Source organism: Beta vulgaris, chromosome 6, assembly GCF_026745355.1.
Source record: "Beta vulgaris subsp. vulgaris cultivar EL10 chromosome 6, EL10.2, whole genome shotgun sequence".
NCBI lineage: Eukaryota > Viridiplantae > Streptophyta > Magnoliopsida > Caryophyllales > Amaranthaceae > Beta > Beta vulgaris.
Window position 1 is genome coordinate 25,232,455 of NC_079207.1, and position 19,603 is coordinate 25,252,057.

Below are 19,603 nucleotides of genomic sequence, written 5' to 3' on the forward strand. Positions count from 1 at the left end.
ATTGGACGAGCTCAGAACGAAGGGTATCGGAGCAAGAAGATTAAAGAAACAATGAAGAGAAAAGTTGGAGCAAGCATGTCAAAGATCGTTCCATCTTTGGATATAAGTTTGCAAAATTTATTGTAATCTTGGAACATTATCCTTGGTATGAACATAGCATACAATAGACTGACTTAGCTCTAATATGGACAATTAAGTTCAATGGCCCGTAGATGAGCATAAATAAGTTATTAACAATGCAGTATTTAACATACATACCCCTGTCAAAAGAACAAACATACAAATACAATGTACTGTGACTTTGTGAGCCTTGACGACCTAGTTTCTATAAATTCTTCCTAACTTCTGTCCGAAAACAAAAATTTAATTAAAAAAAGGAAAAAAAAAATCTCTCTGTCCAAGGACGCGTAAAGTTTGATAGTTGTGATCACAAACTTTATAAACATCCAATTGATACAAATGACAAAATGTATCTCTAATAAAAATGGTGTTCCTGAACATCCTTTGTTATTCCACTCAAACCCAGATTGCCTTTTTTTCTGTTGGGGAGTAATGGATATATTATACATAGATGGAGCTCAAGTTAAATAAAAAAAAAGTACACGCTCTAAAAAACACGATCAAAACAAACAAGGAAGCCGTCTAAGCAGTGGCTTTGGAGGTAAGACAACATAATAATCTATCTCAAAACCTGCCCTAGCAGCATCATTGCACATTAGACTCACTTGTACAAATCTTAGTCCCACTGAGAATGTATCCACCAAATGCACTCATCTGCATATGTGGATGTGTTCTCGATGGCAGTACCTGCGTCATTGATATTCGACTTAATTTAGTAATGCCCATACAATAAGTCATGATATACCCCATCTATCTGAAATTAAAAAAGGAAAAATTGAAAAGAACGATCCCAACTATTGGCGTCTTGCCATAAAAGGTCCCAAGTCCCAACTATGGAATATCTCATAACAGGCCAAACTTTATGATACAGTTTACACGCTTGATCCTACTTGACTGGTTATGGGCTGAGACTGTTAAATTTCTTTTTTGCTTTTTTCAAAAAGAATCTATGAGCTGCTGGAACTCCACTGTCATCTTCTTAATTTCTTCCCTCTTTTCCAGCTACTGCTAGTCCTCCTACCCTTTCACCCATTACCATCCAGGCATCCACAGCATATCCCACCATGTCCCATCCCATGTCCTAACTCTATTCTCCCATCATCCAAACTAGCATAATTCAAAAGTAAAAGGCTAAGTTCTCGGGACAATGGCAGAATAGGTTCTATTGGGCCATTGGGGATATTTACTTATTTAGGACATTGAAATCGTGTCGCCATGTCTTTTGATGAGTAGTTGTGATCATCTTCCATGGGTAATATTATCTTAAATCTCAACTTTACCGTCTTTCCATTATTGTCTTTCATCTCCTTATATTTCTTCCTTCTCTCTTATAATACATAGTAATAATAATCAATTCCTCTCAATCATATAACTTCAGTTTTTACTATCGATCCTCACATCATCTTAATCATACCATATCTTTCATTTTAATTTATGGGTTTTTTCAGAACCCAAAAAATGGTCGGTGATTATCAAAATTTTGCAAGAAACAAGATATTAAACTCTGAAAATTCCATTAAAGATGGCTTCTGTTTTGGTGTATCATATGGTCAGTGATCTGATAGGGGCAAAAACTACAATTTGGAGTTTTTAGAGAGTTCGTAGTAGAATAAGCTATTAAAGCCATTGAAGAGTCAATTTAGGGAGGATTTACAGTTTGGAAGAAAACATGGAAAGGGTGTGAACAATAATAGGGAGAATTGTGCGTGGGGATGCTAATTTCAATCTTCTTTTTCTTTTGCCTCTTTGTTAATCCTCCTGGTTGGTTGATGGTGGCTATGCAGAGTTTGAAGGGATGAAGCTTTTGGCGAAACATTAATGGTGCTGGGAGAATTGTCAAGGGATAGAAATACAAAGTCAAGCAAAGGTAATAAAAAAAAGGTAAGGGGGTTGTTGAAATGATGGTCAAGTGATCCAGTTTTACCTGATGTAGTAGGTAAATGACCTGCCAGGACTATTGTTGTAAAAATGAAATAAAGTTTGGTATGCTGTGAGATATTCAAAACTTGGGACTTACTATGGAAGAACGACTATAGTCCAGACTTACATATACTATTTTCCTATGTTGCTCAGACACAGGAATTGGTGCCCAACGTATACACATATTTAAATGACAGACATGTCAAAGGTCAAAATTTTGGACACAACAATCTTGTCCTAGAAATGGACACAGGTACTTAAGGTAATAGAAGAGGAAAGTGGAACAGCTATTCTTATGTAGAGTTAATTTAATCTTAGGGTTTAAACAAGAGAAAATACATTAATAATATGTGAAAGAACGAAAGAGGAATAATGAAAAAAAGGGATGCGTAACCTGATATTCCCGGAGCCAGGGTTCCGAGATTTGCATTCCAATTGCCATTTTCTCTCTTTGCAAATTGTGCATGCACGCTGCCAGTGGCTGCATTCAGAAAAGTAACACGTAAACATATTGGATATGCAATGGCCAGTGGTTTACAAAAATTGAAGAGAAAAGGAATTAATAATAAACTGATTAATCATCTATTCAGATCCAGATCAAGTACAAAGCTTCTTGTATGAACAATAATTTACTTACTATCTTTGAACATGCTTGAACACTGAAAACCCGTTATGAGACATTTAACATGTGACAAGATACCAAACATACGACTTATTCTTTGATATCAAACATACTATAGATTCTTTGCACAGGATTCTGTGCAATGAAGTCTACCCTGACTTACAATGCGAGAAACAGAAGGCCAGAAGACTTCCAATTCCTAAGAGAACTTCCAATTCCTAAGAGAACTCTCAAATACATGGATTATTTCCCGTACAAAAGCTAGAGAATATCAAGTTTCAAACATAAGTTTTGTGATAATACAAACTTCAGATTAATTAAAAGATAGTCAGTGTAAATCTGCATACAACAATTTATCATTAGAATGACACCCACACTACAGAAACAATAACATCTAGATTTTTCCTTTGATGGTGTTGAATATCTTACAAGGGTCGTCTTCAAATCGTCCCTGTTGTTCCCTCAATAATCAAGGCTTAGGACTTCTAATTTGCAACTTTAAAGTAGCTTCTAAGTTTCCATGAATTAGATTTTACAACTGAACTTCTACAGTTATGCCTATTAGCAATGTTGATCACATTAGGGATGTGTTAGATATGCTTAAAGATGCAGAGAATTGTACATGCAATGTCTACGGATACTTCCAGAATTTTATATAAATTTAGACCACTTCCCCTCAGCTGTGACCTTAAGGTGGTGGCTTGGTGATAATTTTTCAAAAAAAAAAAAAAAAATCCTCTTCTCTCCCTTATGTTAGCTATTAAGTGTATCAACAATCCAAATTTATTGAAAATCTAGTTTTCGAGCAGCACAACAATGACATGCCATATTTGGCTTGCAAACACAGCTACCAACTGAGAAAGTCTCAGTCACCAAAAATAGAGTGAGCTTACATAATCAAATTACCAAGTGCAAGGCAGCTAAACACTTGGAACTTCTGTTCTTTCTTGAGAATAAAGAAACAACCCAAGTTCCTCATGTCCAACTATTCTACTCCATGGACATGTTATGATGTCAATGTATGTGTGCATCTGGAAAGGAATTATATTTCACCCTCATGCATGAAACCAGTGGCTAGCAGATATACTGACTAATTACATAACAGCATGAGTGTTGAAAACATATTATCTAAGAATAATCAATCCATCCTAGTGTAGAAACAGAATACATAATGCAAATACTCTGCGAATCTATATGATATGACTCCAGAAAAGGGAAGCTGGTCCTATATATACAAGCACAAGTAGCAGAATCATTGACAAACACAAAATCACCCTTATATCATTATGGGGGAAAATCTTGCAACATGAGACAGAGACTTTAAGACAGGGAGACCTGAAGATATTGGTGGTATATTGCGAAAGAGGCTGAGTATGACAAATGAGGTAGCAATTTTTGTATTAGGCTCCCTACATCCAGCTCTTGTGCAGCAATTATTAAGCTGCAAACAAAACCAAATATAGTTAACCCATATAAAAAAAACTTATCAATGACAAGTGTTAAAAGTACCTAGAGAAACCCTTTTCCTTCCATGAATTAATAAGCTCTTCTGAAGCAACTTCTCCTGCTTTTATTGGTTTGCAGGTTGTGGGGTCACGATTAGCTGTTTTGCTCAAAGCATCATCTGATGTCCTATTTTCCTTCAGAGAAGCTTCTTCATCCACAACATCTAGTTCATTGGCTGAATCAGTTGCCTGCTGAAAACATGAGTGGTAATTTCGTAAGGAGATTCTGCTGCTGGTAATAAGAAATTTATGACGCCAGAGCTGCAGAATCTACCATGTTCTGCACTTGTGCGTCGCCTCCATTTTGACGGGAGCATAGATCATTAAGACAACAACGGACTATCCTGAATGTGCAATGAATTTAATATGCTTCAAGGCACTTGGCATGTGAACCAAAGTAAATGCATACAATAACTTATGAGAAACCTACAAGTTACCATCCACAGAAAGAAAAAAATCTACAAGTTAGATGACTTCTCATCTTAGTATTAAAGGAGCAAAAAGGCACAAAGCGCACCGAGGCGCAAGGAGAAGGCGCAGCATCCTGTAGGCAAGGCCCATTTTTTTAGTATTATTATTTTGCTTTTATGGTTTTATTATTTTCTATAATAATTATTTTATTTTTTCTAGAAATTATTTCTGTCAAAAAACTAAAACTAATATGGGGTTAAAAACAGAATTAATATAGTATAAAAAATTGTAGCCTTCTGAAAAGAAAAAAGGGGAAAAAGAAAAGGTTGGCAGCCTTCCAAAGAGAAGCCCACAGAGAAAGACAAAGTAGCAAAGAACGTTTAAGAAAACAGAAAACATAGAGAGAGAAAACATCGAAAAAAGCATAAGAAAAGACAGAAACAGAGAAGATTCAAGAAAGCAGAAGAAGTAAAGAACAAACAGAAAAGATCGAAGAAAAGAAGAGATGGAGAAGATCGAAAACAGAAAGCAGGAGAAAAAGAGAACATCGAAGGGGAGAGAGAAAGGACCGACCCGAAGCTTGCTTGCCGACAACCGCCACCGGAGATGGGTCAGAACAGGACTGGTGGTGGATGGCTCGCCGGCACCCTCTGTCACCTCCAGCGAGTTGGTAATCATCAATTGCCACCCAATATAGAATTAGGGTTTTCCTCCCAAATTAGGGTTTTTTAAATAGGGTTCAATTTGATGAAATTTATTGCAATTAACAAAGGGATTTTGCTCAGAACTGTTAATTAAAACCACAGTAAGTTCAAATTCAATTTTTTTTATTTTAACTTTTTAACTTAGATCTACACTCTCCCCCCTTCTTGTGTGCCTCTCTACTAAAGGCGACAAGGTGGTGCGCCCTGCACCTCTCACAAAGGCAGCAAAAAGCGCGCCCCTCAGATTGCTTATCGTTGTGCGCTTCGCCTGGCTTGTCAGATGAGTTTTGACCCGCGCCTCTACTCATGTGGCACCTAGGCGCGCCTTGGGCGCGCTTTTTTAAAACTAAGCTTCTCATAAATACCCATAAGATGTAATTCTAAGCTAACTACTACTTTGTAAACAAGGAAATTTTGGATATCAAATCATTTCCCACTAATGATAAAAAAACATGTACATTTACCGTTTGCATATGTATTCAACATAACTATTTGAAACAGTGAAAAATGATGTCAAAAATTTGCCATTAATGAATAAAAACACAAGTACAATTACCGTTTGCATATGTCATTGTTGAAATTGAAGATCCTTACTATATCCATAGGATATGGTGTAACACCCAGATTCACATTGCAAACATACCCTGTACCTGGTCAGAAAGATAACTGTAAACAACAAACGCAAAGAACGCAGGTTTTACTTTGCAAGTATAATTCCTTCTTCATAGCAGAAATGTCAAATTTTGAGTTCTCTCACAGTATATTTGTGCCTTTGAGGTCCAAGTGAGGCCATAGTGTAGGATTTCAATAATATATCCAAACATATTTCACCACAAAGATGACAAATTAAGGGCTTTTGTGTTGATACTGTCCATAAATAAAAGGAGATATAAACTTAGATTATAAGTTGTTACACTCTTCCCCAGCACAAGGCTCCAGTTTTCATCTAACCATGCAAATTTCTTACTTCTATAACTCTAAGCTAACCGCTAATCACAGGGACGCATATTAACCATACACAAACCATGATGATCTTTTAATCTTGACCATTGATAACATTGAAAGTCAAGGCTCATCACGCGATATAAAGCAGCAATAAGAACATGATTTGATTCACAAAGTGTCTAGTCTTCAGGGTCTATTGTCTAGTGTCAGCCACACACTAGTCCACAGGTCAGGCTGCGCATTGATCTTACTAAGACAGCTCAGCTTTAGAGGCTCTTATCTCTCTCTCTACTTGTCCTTTTCACTTATATGACCACTTGTTGCAAAACTCTTGGAACCTAGGGTCACCTCTAAGCGGTTTAACCTTCAAAAGATAAGTACTCAAAGAGATATTGTTGTCCGAATCTGAATCATGCACAGTTTTCAATCTATTGTACTCATTTCAGCTCTAGCCTTCAAAAGACCGTATTTAACCTTCATAGACACATTCATATCCCCCTAAAGCAATCATAGGCGACATAAAAAAAAATCCTTATTTATTAACATAATATCAACTAAGATGTGCCGTTAACAGATGTAGCAATATATGTATTGATTAGACTAAGTACCAAAATGGATCAAGCGCCTTTAATTTAGAAAGTCTTTGGTGTACAGTAGAAAAACTGAAGCATTTTATGTGCAAGTCGATGAAGAATCGCAAAACAATATTACTTTCTTAAACATGTCTTTAGAGATAGGAAACTTTCACGGAACAACAAGCACAAGTGGAGCAACTATCTATATGAAGGGGCCTTTCCTGCCTACAAAAAGAGAGCTAGGAACAAAAGGTACCATCCCCTCATTCCCAAACTCACAAAACACCTAGGGGAAAAAAGAACTAGAGACAAAAAAAATTATGACCCTCTAAACTACTCAACTACAGACTCAAGACATAAATGATGCTAAAAAATGACTCATATGGCTCCACTACACAAATATCACAAATAAAGAGAGAATAGAACCTGAGAGAGTGTGTGCGTGAGTATGAAATTGGCTCATTACCAAGTTATGTACAGTCATGTTCAATGCAACAGGATGTATACACAAAAACAGATCAGGTGCAGAACAAAACATCCTTGGAATTTAAAGGAGAACAGCAGAATTAACTTGATATTAAAAATCAGAGATCTACCTCCTAAACGTTCGGCCACAGCTCCAGTGACCATCCCACCAACCATATCTAACACCAGAACATCTGAGTATGCCGTAACATTGGCCATCGAAAGCAACAGAGATAAAGCATCTGATCGCAAGCAACTGTTATATGAGACAGGGTAAGTTAATCTGTAAGATATTCTTGCTCAGTTGCATCACCACACAATGGAAGGGCTTCACATAAGCAGACAAGATAATATGAAGGAGCCTAGATATACTAGAAAGCTATAGTTCAAAAAAGGCAGAGGTGTTGAGCTATATATATAGTGCTGAATATGACTGAGTTTAGAACTATAACAAGCAGCAATTTGCTGCATTTTCTTTTCTATTGCTACTTGTCTGTGTGATGAATCACACACCACAGCTGCTTACTTACAAGAGGCAACACAAGAAGGGTAATTTGGGAGTGCATCACAAATCAGTTAGTGGGTTAGTGGGCGTGTCAGAGTTGGTTAAAAAGAATCTGAGTGGTGTAATAAGGGAAGAGAGCAATGAGAGGGGTACGGGAAATTGTGGGAACTTGGCTGGGAGAGAGCGAGTCTCTCAAAAGCTCATACTATTTTGTTATTTCTCGTTTGTTTGCAATACTAATACTACACCATCTTCCTCTAGCTGTCATGTCATTTCTTCCATATTTCTCTACCTTTCATCTCATAATCTTCATTCTTGGTTACCAATTACCATACTGGGTTCGAATAGTTGTCTGGGTGTTTGACTTGATTCAGGTAACCGGAGTGCACTACAGTCTACCCCATGACTACCTTGCTATTACTCATGCCACGAACCACCTTCCTATTAACTTCAAAAGTCATCCTGCCAATTGTCTTCCATAATTTACAACTTCAATATCAAACAAATTTTAGTTTCCTCCCTACCCAAAATCAGGAAAAGGGAAGGTAAATAACAAAAGCAAATCTCAGAAATTCTGCAATTTTCATCGGCGACATAATTTATTTGACAAGTGAAGCTGAGAAAACCAAAATGAAAAGAAGAAAAGCAAGGAAGAAAAACAAAAGCAGGAGAAAGCAGATGCTCAGGGATGAAATACGAGAAAATTGGAGAAGTCCTGAAATCCACCCTCATCCAAAGTGAGAGAGAAAAGAAACATAAAAGATCAAAGAAAACAAGACTACAAGAGGAAGTACAGAAATGAACAGAGAAGTAAGTACTAATTATAGACTATAGAGGATGTTTGTTCAACATATGAAATAAGATCTCCTAGGAAGATGTTTTTCCCATGTAGTTCCATTACCTAGGAACTGCAAAAAGTTGTTTGGTTAATCATGCGAAGTTCCACTTACTCAAGAGGATCTAAGTATGGATTAAAGAACTTCATCCATTTTATATGAAGTACAACTACCTTTATATATGCCAGCCAAACAACTTCACATTCTTCCACTTCCAAGGAACTTCTATTTCTCATGATTTTTTATGTCCACCAGAGCACTTAGTGCTTGTGTAGTTCACATAAAAAAAATATGGGAAGCGAAAACCAGTGAAGTTGTCCTGAGTAGAATTTCCGATGGGAAGTGGAACTTCTCATGCTCAAAGAAACAACTTTTGATATGTCACATACTCACATTTAATGGAACTTGATTGGAATGGGAACTTCCTAGAAAGTTACACTTCATTTAATAAAACAACCACTAGAGTATTCTAAGTTCCTCACCAATATATTTTCAGTACCAAGTCCGTTATTTTGGGGAGCAAGTGTAAACCATCTGCACTTTATCACTGATTCAGCATAACCCACTTTTAATGGATGACACACGCTAACTTCGAACACCTCACACCCCCCCCCCCCAACCGCCCAACCCAAAAAGACGTTCATCTTAATTTGTCAAATTTCAGATACGGGGTGGTGAGGGTCTCGATGGCAAACCACTGGATAAGCTAATACATACAGAAAGTTAGATCTTAGGCTTTGACATATAATGAATATTCAAGCCAAAAAAATATATAAGCAGGCTAACAGCAACATTTAGTTATCCATAATTTCTATCATCTTAAAAATATACTTCCTCCATACCATAATATTTGCAACACTTTTCAAATTGCGGACTCCGTGGCAATTTTTCTTAGTACACAATTAGATGGGAAGAGGTATGTAACTAGACTAACTAATAATATTTTAAATACATTATTTGAACACCTAAGATCCACGATCACAACCCAACCACCGCCAGCCGCCACCACCAGAACCACCCTGCCAACACCACCACCACAACCACCTTGCCAACACCACTGCCACAACCACCCCATAAACACCACCGCCACAACTATCCCGACACCACCATCAGATGCACCACCACAACCACCCCGCCACCACCATCTTCCATTTCACGAAAATTCACAAAAATTTACAAAAATTCACCAAGATCTTCATCTTCTATGTTCTTATATTCAAAAAAAAAGATCTAATCTAACCAAATTATAGAAAGATCTAACCACATTACAGATCTAACCAAAAATAGATCAAAGACGAAGGAAGAAGAAGGAGATTGAAGGAGAGATAAAGGAGAAAGGTCGCGTTCGTCTTCACAGTGGTGGTGGATTCTGTTCGACTTCGTCAGTGCTTAGATTTGTTCGACTTCGTCTTCACATTCGTCTTCGCAGGTGCTTCGCAGCGGTCGTCGCAGTGGTCGTGGATTCTGTCCGACTTCGTCCGTGCTTAGATTTGTTCGACTTCGTCTTCACAACGATCGTCGTCGTAGTGGTGGTGGACGCAGGCTCGACTTCGCAAAGTGAGGGAGGAGAGAGAGTGGTGTAAGGGAGGAGAGTGAGTGGCGTGTGGGAGGAGAGAGAGTGGCATCGAGGGTCTGAGCCTTGAGGGAAGAGAAAAAGGGCATAAGGAGGGAGAGATAGTGGAGGTGGTGGGTAGTTGGGTTTTGTGGTGGGGTGGGGGTCGTTGGGTGAAAGAATAGTTGTGTGTGGAAGATGATGGAGTAGTTAGGGGAAAGATTAGGTAGTTTAATTGTTTTAGATTAGAGTATGTAATCAATAATTATTTTATAAAGTAAGGGTATTTAAGCAATTTCACCCTCCTAAACTTACTAAAAAAGGAAAGAAAAAAAAGTGTTGCAAATATTTTGAAACATCCCGAAATAGAAAGTGTTGCAAATATTATGATACGGAGGAAGTATGTAAACAAAAGACACAACAAATTCTTGATGCCGGGGCACACAAAAAAATATACTCGACTGACAATGGTAAAGGAAAGCAAACAAGAACTCCCATATTCACATGAGGACATTATGGGTCACGGCCCGTATATTCAGTGCGCGATCAGAGATGGCACCACAAGACAGGTTAAAATTACAAAAAACTGGTACTGCTCCAGCAAGTACTTATTCGTTATTGTGACACAAAGAGTGATTAGCACATATCCAACAGCACACGAAGGATCGAGGCATCGAGCAGACGAGACGCATGCAAATTTTACAATAAAGAGAAATTAAGATCAAGAAGTAATGACATTACCCAATTTTAGCAGGATACTTTCTGAAATATGCATCGCATATGCTGAAAGCAAGTACCAGAAAAAAGTCAAATCCCTGTCACTTGTAAGACTCAAAATCAATATCTCCAACAAACAAGAGTAGCCTAAAAGTAACACAACTTTAACGCCCACCTTCTAACAAAAGGACGCCTAACAAGCACTTTAGGAGCATATTTTTTTTGCTTACGAAGCCTATACTTCTCCTGCAGTTGACAAATAATTAGCACATTTTTCTTCTTAGGACAATCGTCTATTTCAAAATTGTAAAAAGAACCTGTGAGAAAGATGTCTTCTTCTCAAAAGTAGTGCTATTGGCAATTAAAGCTTCCACGATTTGGTCACCTGTTGCACCCTGACTGCACCAGATGAATATTGTTCAGACATTTCCATCATAATTAATAACTTATGAAAGAGTTGCTGCTGAAAGCTATAAACTTCAGGTCTGAGTTTAAACAGTAAAATATATATAAAAATAAATAAAATGAAGCTAGCATGAAGAAGTTGTTTGCTGGAAGCCTGTAATGTGCGATGAATATCAACTCCTACAAAAGCAAAAGTGAAGCAATTACAAGTATTAACCATATAACAACCGGAAATGGGTGTCTAAAGAAGATTTGAACACGCCAATGGAAGTTACAATTGTAATAATGCACTGTACTTCAATAATGTCGTCATACCCATGTATAACACATATCCAACCCCCCAAAAACACAAGGATACTTGGGTGTGATCCTTGAAGTATATTATATAAAAACAAACAAAAGCTATCTGCATCCCTCTCAGATGCAACTAACGAGACCAGCCCTTTCAGAACTCCAACTTTGAGTTCCATGTAACAGTAACGCTATAACTTTCGAAGCCATAACAGAAGTTGTCACATGAAACTAAGGAAACCCTTTACCATGGATGCAATAGAAAGAAATCAAACACTCCTCTTAGGTCAACAACTATTGACAGATCACTCATATTTAAACACCCATGTTCAGAACCCTTCTTGAGGGATCAGCCAAGTCCAGTACCGCAGTACTGGCTACTGCTAGCTCTACTTGAATGCAGGTGCTCTGCAAGACAGCAAGAGAGTATAAGAGAGCAGAGTTGTGGGGAACACAACTTTATCGCTTCTCCAAACCTAGCTCTCTTCTCACTATATAATGCAAGATACTACAAAAACTACTCATTTGACCAATGCAAAGAAGTTTTACTTTTAAGTTTTAACATTGTGGGATTTTATGGTAGTATATGAGCGCACACATAGACAACATATATCTTCAGAATTCAGATCAAAATCACTTTTATTCTCAGCATCTATAAAGCATTCAATCCGCCAGGACTACCACCCCAACTATTACCTAAATTATACATCATTGAAGATGCCCAACGTAGAACACCGTCAATGCAGCCTGTGAGAATCTCTGTGCAACAGAACAAACTCCCTAGGGAGTAGGGATACTAGGCTACTGAAGTTCCTTCAAATATAAGCACATTAAACAATAAAGCCGACACAGTCAAACAAGAAAAAACAGTATGATTATCTACACCATGGTTTTCTTCACTATAGTCAAATTGTCTCCAGGTTGGAAATTGTGAAACAGTCTAACCTTCGCATTTCATCTATGTCATCTCCAGTAAGACTTTGAGCAGTATTGTTATCAACTAATGCTCTGTTATCTTTTGGTTCTTCACCTGTTACATTTTTCTCCTCAATATCATTACCTGCGATGACAAGAAAAAAGGAAACAGTAAAACACTGACAACTTACAAAATGAAGAAACAAGCTACAAATCCATAAGAGAAGCTCCATAGATGACATCGAAAAATTCAAGTATGCCCAACGACATTCTCAAGGCGTAACATCTCATACGAATGATAACCACAGACCACATTTCTTTGAATATAAAGTACCTATCAATAAGCAGATATCAAAGTGTCCGAAATACATATCGTAGACGTTAACAAATCAAAAAATAAAACATGACATACAAAGGAATAAAAAAAATTAAAGCAAAAAAAAAAAACACAAGAAGATTTAACGTGGACACTCTTGAATAGGGAGAAAACCACGAATACTGCACCAGGACTTTGAATATGAGATCATGATACAAGGAAAATTTCTTAATCTCTCTAAACTCTAACCTTTCTCTAGGCTTCTCTAGTCTCTCTAGATCTAACAATCTCACTTAGCATATAATTTATAAACGCCATCAAGCATATTTATACTAAGGGTTAAAAGGAAAAGCTAATAGAATAGGAAATTCAATCGGAGTACAAAAACACGTAAAATTACGTAGCTAGTCGTGGCCTTCCTCTCAAAGTAAACGCCATGGCCTGCCCGTGGCTTCGCTAGCAACACCACGGCATGTGGGTGGCTTGCACTCTAGTGTTGCTTGGCTTGTCGTGTCACAACACACACACTAAACACTCTCGTATCATCTGCTCATTTCTCCAACGATCTTCAACACATATCCAACAATCTCTCACCTTAAAGATCCATATGAATGAAGAACATGCCCCCAATAAATATGTCACCACAATCTCAACTTATCATCATCACTCTCCATACATCACCTAGTGTAAAACCACTTCCTACTCACATAGGAAGCAACACCGAGGTTTCAATTGACCTCGAGTGTCCATCATCACAACACAAACCATAAGGACTTTTCATAATTCTAAGAACATCCCAACAATGCTCCCACCCGAACAAAACATCCTTTTTTAGGCTCTTTTTCTCACGCACCAGACTCATGTGTGCCTTCTTCACCTTGTTCATTTTTGTATTAAATATGTCTCTGCAAAAACAGTAGATGGATAACAATGTAGGCCAAAAAGATTAATGTGATAATGAAGTTGTGGTGTGTAAGAAACACTGTCATACAACCAAAAATCACCCCGACTATGGTGCAATCAGAAGTGGCGTTTCCCCACAAGATTTCACACAGCTATTCCCCTTAATGTGCACTCAAATAGGGGAAATCAAGAACTCGTAATAATGCTCAAAAATCAGAAAAGAAGAGAGGAAGAAGATGATAAAACAAGCCGTAACTGAAAAGAGACTTTAGGAGAGAAATCTGTCAAATTAAACCAGAAAATTAATCCATAAAAGCTCTCTGTGTTTAAGGAAAGAAATCAAATTTGAGGGAGAAAAATAAGAAACTGTTACAACACATTTAAAGCACGTTTAAAACACACTGGAATACACTTTGTAACTTAAAAGCTTCATACAGCATGGCCCTCTTTTAGTCTAATACCACAACTTCCATTTGCATTATATCCAACAGTTCCAAGATCCACTTTGGTCGAATAGACACCGACTTTCCCCCCACGGTTCTTCTTCACATGCCTACTCTATACAGACTTTTGACGAACGACACTTCTTGTGAAGTTTTCTTCATCATTTTCTTAGCTACCTTTGTTGTGTTCCCCATGGAGTATATTGTTCCACTGCTTGCACCTCGAGCTACTACCATAGCACCTTTAGCAACTTTCCAAGAACCACACTTGAACACTACCTTTGTAGCCGGACTTGTCTAAGTTGAATAATTGATATCAAAATTTTCTTCAAATCAAGGATGGATTTGACATCCTTCAACTCAAACATGTCCCCACTTGCAAGCTTCATGCTCACATCTCCCTTGACTGTAACCTCCAACGGTCTATCATCTGGAAGATGCACTTTCCCAAATTTCTCAAATTTCAGATTTTGAAACAACTCCTTGCAGGGTGAAGAAGGAATGAAGAACCCGAATTCAAGATCCATGAACCAATTGATCTCTGTGCATTGCTTATCACAAAAGCATCAGAAACATACTATGTTATAGAGTTCGTCGAAGCATCATTTTCTTCTATCTTATCCTCCTTCTTCCCCTTATTAGTGTCTTTGGAAGAATCGTGACATTGTCTTCTATAGTGAACTTTCTCGCCGCATTCCTAACCTTCCGTTTCCGCCTTACCAACTCTTCCACTTGTCCCTTGACTTCCCTCGCTTAGATCTCCCATGTTGTCTCCTCCCTCTACCCTCAACTTTATATGCTCCACCGGACTCCAGGGAATCCTTATGTCGAATAATCTCACTCGACACCAAATCCCTAACATCATCCAACTTGTATGCTTCCTTCCGTGCGAAATTACTAGCAACAACAATCTCCCCCTCTTTGGTATAGAGGACAACAAAATCAAAGTTTTTTACCAAATCATCAAAGGTAATTTTCACAAAGGCAATTGACTAATCATCAGAGCTAGGTTGAATTGTTGTGCGGCTAGATCGTGTTGAATAAGTATAATGAATGATGGGAGGGTGAAGATCGATAAATTCGATGGTAAAAATTTTGGTTTATGGAGGATGCAGATTGAGGATTATTTGTACCACAAAGACATGTAACAACCTCTATTGGAAAAGAAGCCTTCCGCAATGAAAGATAAAAATTGGGTAATGTTAGATAGGAAAGCACTAGGTGTGGTTTGATTGACGCAGACAAAAAGTGTTGCTTTTAATTGTCAAGGATGTGAAAACAACGCGACACGATCTAACCAGGGAGCATCGCAGCAAGGTCGTGGCCTTACTTAGCTATGCACCCAGTATAAACACCACAGCCTGCCCGTAGCTTCTTTAGCAACATTACGGCCTTCCCGTGGCTTATGGCTTGCACTGTACTGTTGCTTAGCTCGTCGCGTCTCAACACTCTTAATCATCTACTCGTTTCTCCAACGATCTTCAACACATATCCAACACAAAGAGTTTGTGAATCACCCTAATCCCACATTAACCGGCCCAATAATATAGTAAGACCTAGACGAGACACCAAAACGATTACAACTAATTTCAACAGCAATTATAATGATCAATTATCAAAGAATACAATTATGCATCCATCATTGGTTTAAAAAATAAAATCACACAAGCAATGATAAGAAATTTCAAATTGGTAAGACATTAAAGTAAATACAATTTGCATAAAATAATGAAGTACTCCCTTTGGTCTTTATTAGTTAACCCGTTTCTTTATGGGATTAAAAAAACTAATATGAACCCGGTGCACACTAACTTAGTGTACACCTTATCCATCTCACGTGAGTTTTAATGATTACAACTTTCCGTTTTTGCCGCGTTCAGTGTTGCATGTTATAGTGTATTTTAAAAATGATTTAGTGTATTTTAAAATCATAGTGTTTTGCTAAGTTTTTTGTCATGATAGTGTTGCATGTTATAATGTATATTGACATGATATAGTGTATTTTGAAATGATGTAGTGTATTTTGACATGATAGTGTTTTGCTGTGTTTTTTGACATGACAGTGTTGCATGATATAGTGGGTTTTGACATATTTTGAAATGTTATAGTGTAGCTTATTTGTATATTACACAAAATTATCATAATTGATCGTTATAGTGTTTGACATCATAGTGTATTTTGACATGATATAGTGTGTTTTAAAATGATATAGTGTATGTTTGTTCTGAAAAATTGTTTTTGTTAAAATTTTAGGGCGAGATAATCTTATTGAAGAGAGAGAAAATCACGCGGATTTTGGAAAGCGGGAGTGACTAGTTTGTAGTAGGGCACGTGTCTAGGCCTAATCCGCACTATATTTAATGTGAATCAGGTCCACACAAGACGGATTATTATGGGATATAGAAAGAAAAAGAAATTAATATTTTATGTTAAAGTTGAATGTAGGTGTGATGAAAGGTTACTTGTTCCATTCCAAAAATAAAAACAAAAGAAATAGGTAAACTAATATTAGAACTTCCCAAAAAGGAATACGGATAAACTAATAAAGACGGAGGTAGTACATCAAAGCATGAACATAATACCTTCTCCTCCTCGTTCTTCTGTGGGAAGAGCGCGAGATAGGTAGGGTTTATCTTTCCCATTTTCAACCCGAAACAACGAGCCAAAAGGGCAACCAACAAGTGGCTGTAAAGAAAAATTTGTCTTGCCAATCTTCAAAGTCCTGCAAAATTTACTCAATAATTTAAGCTTGCTAAAGAATTGATGAATCAAAATGTACTGACTCGAGGAGAGATAATTTTTGAGAATGCATTGAGATACTTACGCAGCAGCAGAAAGGCGAGCAAAAACAAGACGTTCGCCATCGTTGATGTCAAGTAAGACACTGCAACCTTCCCATGTCAATCGTGAGCTTCGATTTGAGTCCTCCATGATAATTGTATTATTTTCTTGCTTAAATTAATTATAAGTTAAGTTAAACGCAGAGATTGTGAATCAATGAAATATCTCAGTATATGGTTATGTAATGTTGGAGACTTGGAGCTTAAACCCTAATTTCGGGGTTTATAGGGAAGAGCGCGCGTTGTACATGAATCACCGGCTGAATATGTTAGTTATTTACTTAGGGGCGTTTGGTTCACCAAGGGGAAAAGGAAAGGGTATAAGAAAGGGAAAAAGGGTGAATGGAAAGCCAAACCCTTAGATTTAGGGGGCGTTTGGTTAGAAGAGGGGAAAGGGAAAGGAATCAAGTATGGGTTAGGAGGGGAACGGAATCAAAAACCCCTCAATTAAAACACATGTTTGGTAGTAAAAACAAGGGAAAGGGTTTTAAAAAAAACCCCTCCCCTCTCTTCTTCTTTTGACAGCCATCTCTCTTCTCCGGTGGCAACCAACTCTCGCCGGCTACTTTCCGCGTCGCCTCCCTCTCTCTCTCCGGCAACGAAACAGATCCATGGTGCAGTCGGGGTTTTTTTTCGTGGGTCTGGGTGGGTCATCGATGGGTTGGGGTGGGTCGTCGAATGGTAGGGGTGGGACATCGGTGGTCTGGGGTGCTTTTCTGGTGGGAAGGGGTTGGTTTCGGGAGGTTTTGGGTGGTTTTTCATGGGTTGCGGGTGGTTTTTGGGGGAGGGGCTAGGTGGTTGTTGTGGCAGTGGTTGTGGTGGCGAGTTTGGGTAAACTTTGGTTTTATGGGTGTTGTGGCAGTGGCTGTGGTGGGTGCGGTGGTGAAGGTAGGTGCGGTGGTGAAGGTAGGGGTAGGGTTGGGTTGGGTTGACAGAGGTAGGTGGGGTGATAGAAGTGGGGTGGTGGAGGTGGTTGTTTATAAGGTTGGGTGGTCAAAGGTGATGGTCAAGGGTTTTCCATTCCCCCATTTCTAAGTGGAGGGGGTAGTGGAGAATCAAAATAGAGGGATTTGGGGTAATGGAGGGGAAAAGAGGGGAAACAAAAAACCCCTAATCCAAACAATATTTAAGGGAATGGAATCAACTAATTCCCTTTCCCTTTCCTGTAACCCCTTAACCAAACGGCCCACCACACTTTAGGTTGTTTGGTTTAAAATGTCTAAGGAAAACCACCACCACAAATTTTTACCACCACATATTTTCCCTCAACCACCCCCACCACACTTTGTCTTTTAATATCAACCACCTTGCCACCGCCCTCTTCTCCGTTTCGCCGCCGTCGTCCCCCTCCCCTCTTCGCCGCCGCCGTCCTGAGCCCAGAAGTAATGGTCTGTTGGTGGCAGATGTAGTGGTCTGTTGGTAGTCGTCCTGAGCCGCTGCCACTCCGTTCGTCTTTGAACGCCGGCGGTTGAATTTTTCTCTCTCTCCTTACTTTCTCGTGTAGATCTAGTCTCATGGGTGATTTTTTTTGGTGGCGGTGGGTGGTTTATTTGGTGCTAGTTGGTAGTTTTTTCGGTGGTGATGGGTGTGGGTGGGTTTTCATGGTTGATGGTATGGGTTTCGGGGGGTGGTGAACAGATTACGGCAGGTTGCAGTCATGGTGGAGGGGTGACGGTGGTTGGGGTTAGGGTGTTGGCGGGTGGGTTGGGTCGGTGCTGGTGGTCTTGGTGAAGGGAGTGACGGTGGTGGTGGTTAGGCTGGGGTGGTGTTGGTGGTCAACAAAGTGGTCAATGTTGTTTCAAGGTAAGGGTGAGTGAAACCTTGGGGTAGGGTGGGGAATGGATGTAGAGGAGTTTGGGGGTAAGGGAAGGGTAAAGAGAATCATTGAATTGACAAAACAAACAACAAGTAAGAGAATCAACTCACTTGATTCTCTTACAACTTGTATAGCCGAAATATTGGTTTTTTTATGTATATTAGTTACAAAGACAGTACAAAAAAATCAATAAAGGAAGGGGGATTCGAACTGACGACTTATTGTTCACAGCACCTCAAATTAGAGCTGGACATGGGCTGGGCCAGGCTTGTTTACAGGTTTGGCCCGCAGGCTAGGGGAAATGTCGGGCCGGACCCGAGCCCGTGAGTGGCAGGTCGTGCCGTGCCTGGCTTGAATTTTCCAGATTTGTTCACGACCCGACCTAGTCCCGCGGCCCGCGGGTCTGGTCCATGTTTTATGTTGTTTTTTTGAAATTTTGACAGTTTTAGGCTAAAAAACATATAAAAGGGTGTTCGGTCCATGGGCCATCTAGGCGGGCTCATGCCGGTACGGGCTTGAAATAAAATTTCTTGACCATGACAGGCCCGCGGCCCACGTAGCGGACAACGGGCCGGGCCGCCAGCCTAAGCACCCTAGCCTTACAACTATAATGGCGAATCAGATAACTGTTCAATCTTCTACCCACCTCATCTAATTTTGAAAAATGGTGAATGGATCCAAAGCCGAGCTCTTCAATCACTTGCTTATGTTCCTCATTCAACTTACTCACTAATGAAGACAACAGATATGGAGAGGAGGCAAAGTTAAAGGGCCCAAGTTCATTGCAAGAAAGAAAA

At 38.9% G+C, this 19,603-nt stretch overlaps 1 protein-coding gene across 3 annotated transcripts; it reads right to left on the minus strand.

Annotated features, from left to right (window-relative positions):
* Nucleotides 1-213: 213 nt before the first annotated feature.
* On the minus strand, nt 214-17,259 carry LOC104896322 (uncharacterized). 3 transcript variants are annotated; one of them, XM_048647504.2, is made up of 13 exons: nt 16,975-17,259; nt 16,733-16,872; nt 12,519-12,633; nt 11,195-11,276; nt 11,053-11,123; nt 10,902-10,943; nt 7,399-7,523; nt 5,839-5,926; nt 4,442-4,511; nt 4,172-4,359; nt 3,998-4,103; nt 2,435-2,521; nt 214-807 (listed from the first exon to the last, which is right to left on the minus strand). In XM_048647504.2, exons 1-13 carry the CDS (start codon nt 17,079-17,081, stop codon nt 706-708), a joined length of 1,323 nt encoding a protein of 440 aa, XP_048503461.1. In that variant the 5' UTR covers nt 17,082-17,259; the 3' UTR covers nt 214-705. The 3 variants fall into 3 exon arrangements, with proteins under 3 accessions (XP_048503461.1, XP_048503460.1, XP_010681362.1); XM_048647503.2 differs by having other exon boundaries at nt 4,172-4,356; nt 5,839-5,932; nt 16,975-17,258; XM_010683060.4 differs by having other exon boundaries at nt 5,839-5,932; nt 16,975-17,257.
* Nucleotides 17,260-19,603: the final 2,344 nt, after the last annotated feature.

Coding starts and splice junctions, on each gene's coding strand:
- LOC104896322 (XM_010683060.4), bottom strand. CDS start 17,081: ATGGAGGACTCAAATCGAAGCTCACGATTGACATGGGAAGGTTGCAGT. Junction 4,360..4,441: donor ACGCACAAGTGCAGAACATG/GTAGATTCTGCA, acceptor TCATGTTTTCAG/CAGGCAACTGATTCAGCCAA. Junction 808..2,434: donor CCTGGCTCCGGGAATATCAG/GTTACGCATCCC, acceptor TCAATGACGCAG/GTACTGCCATCGAGAACACA.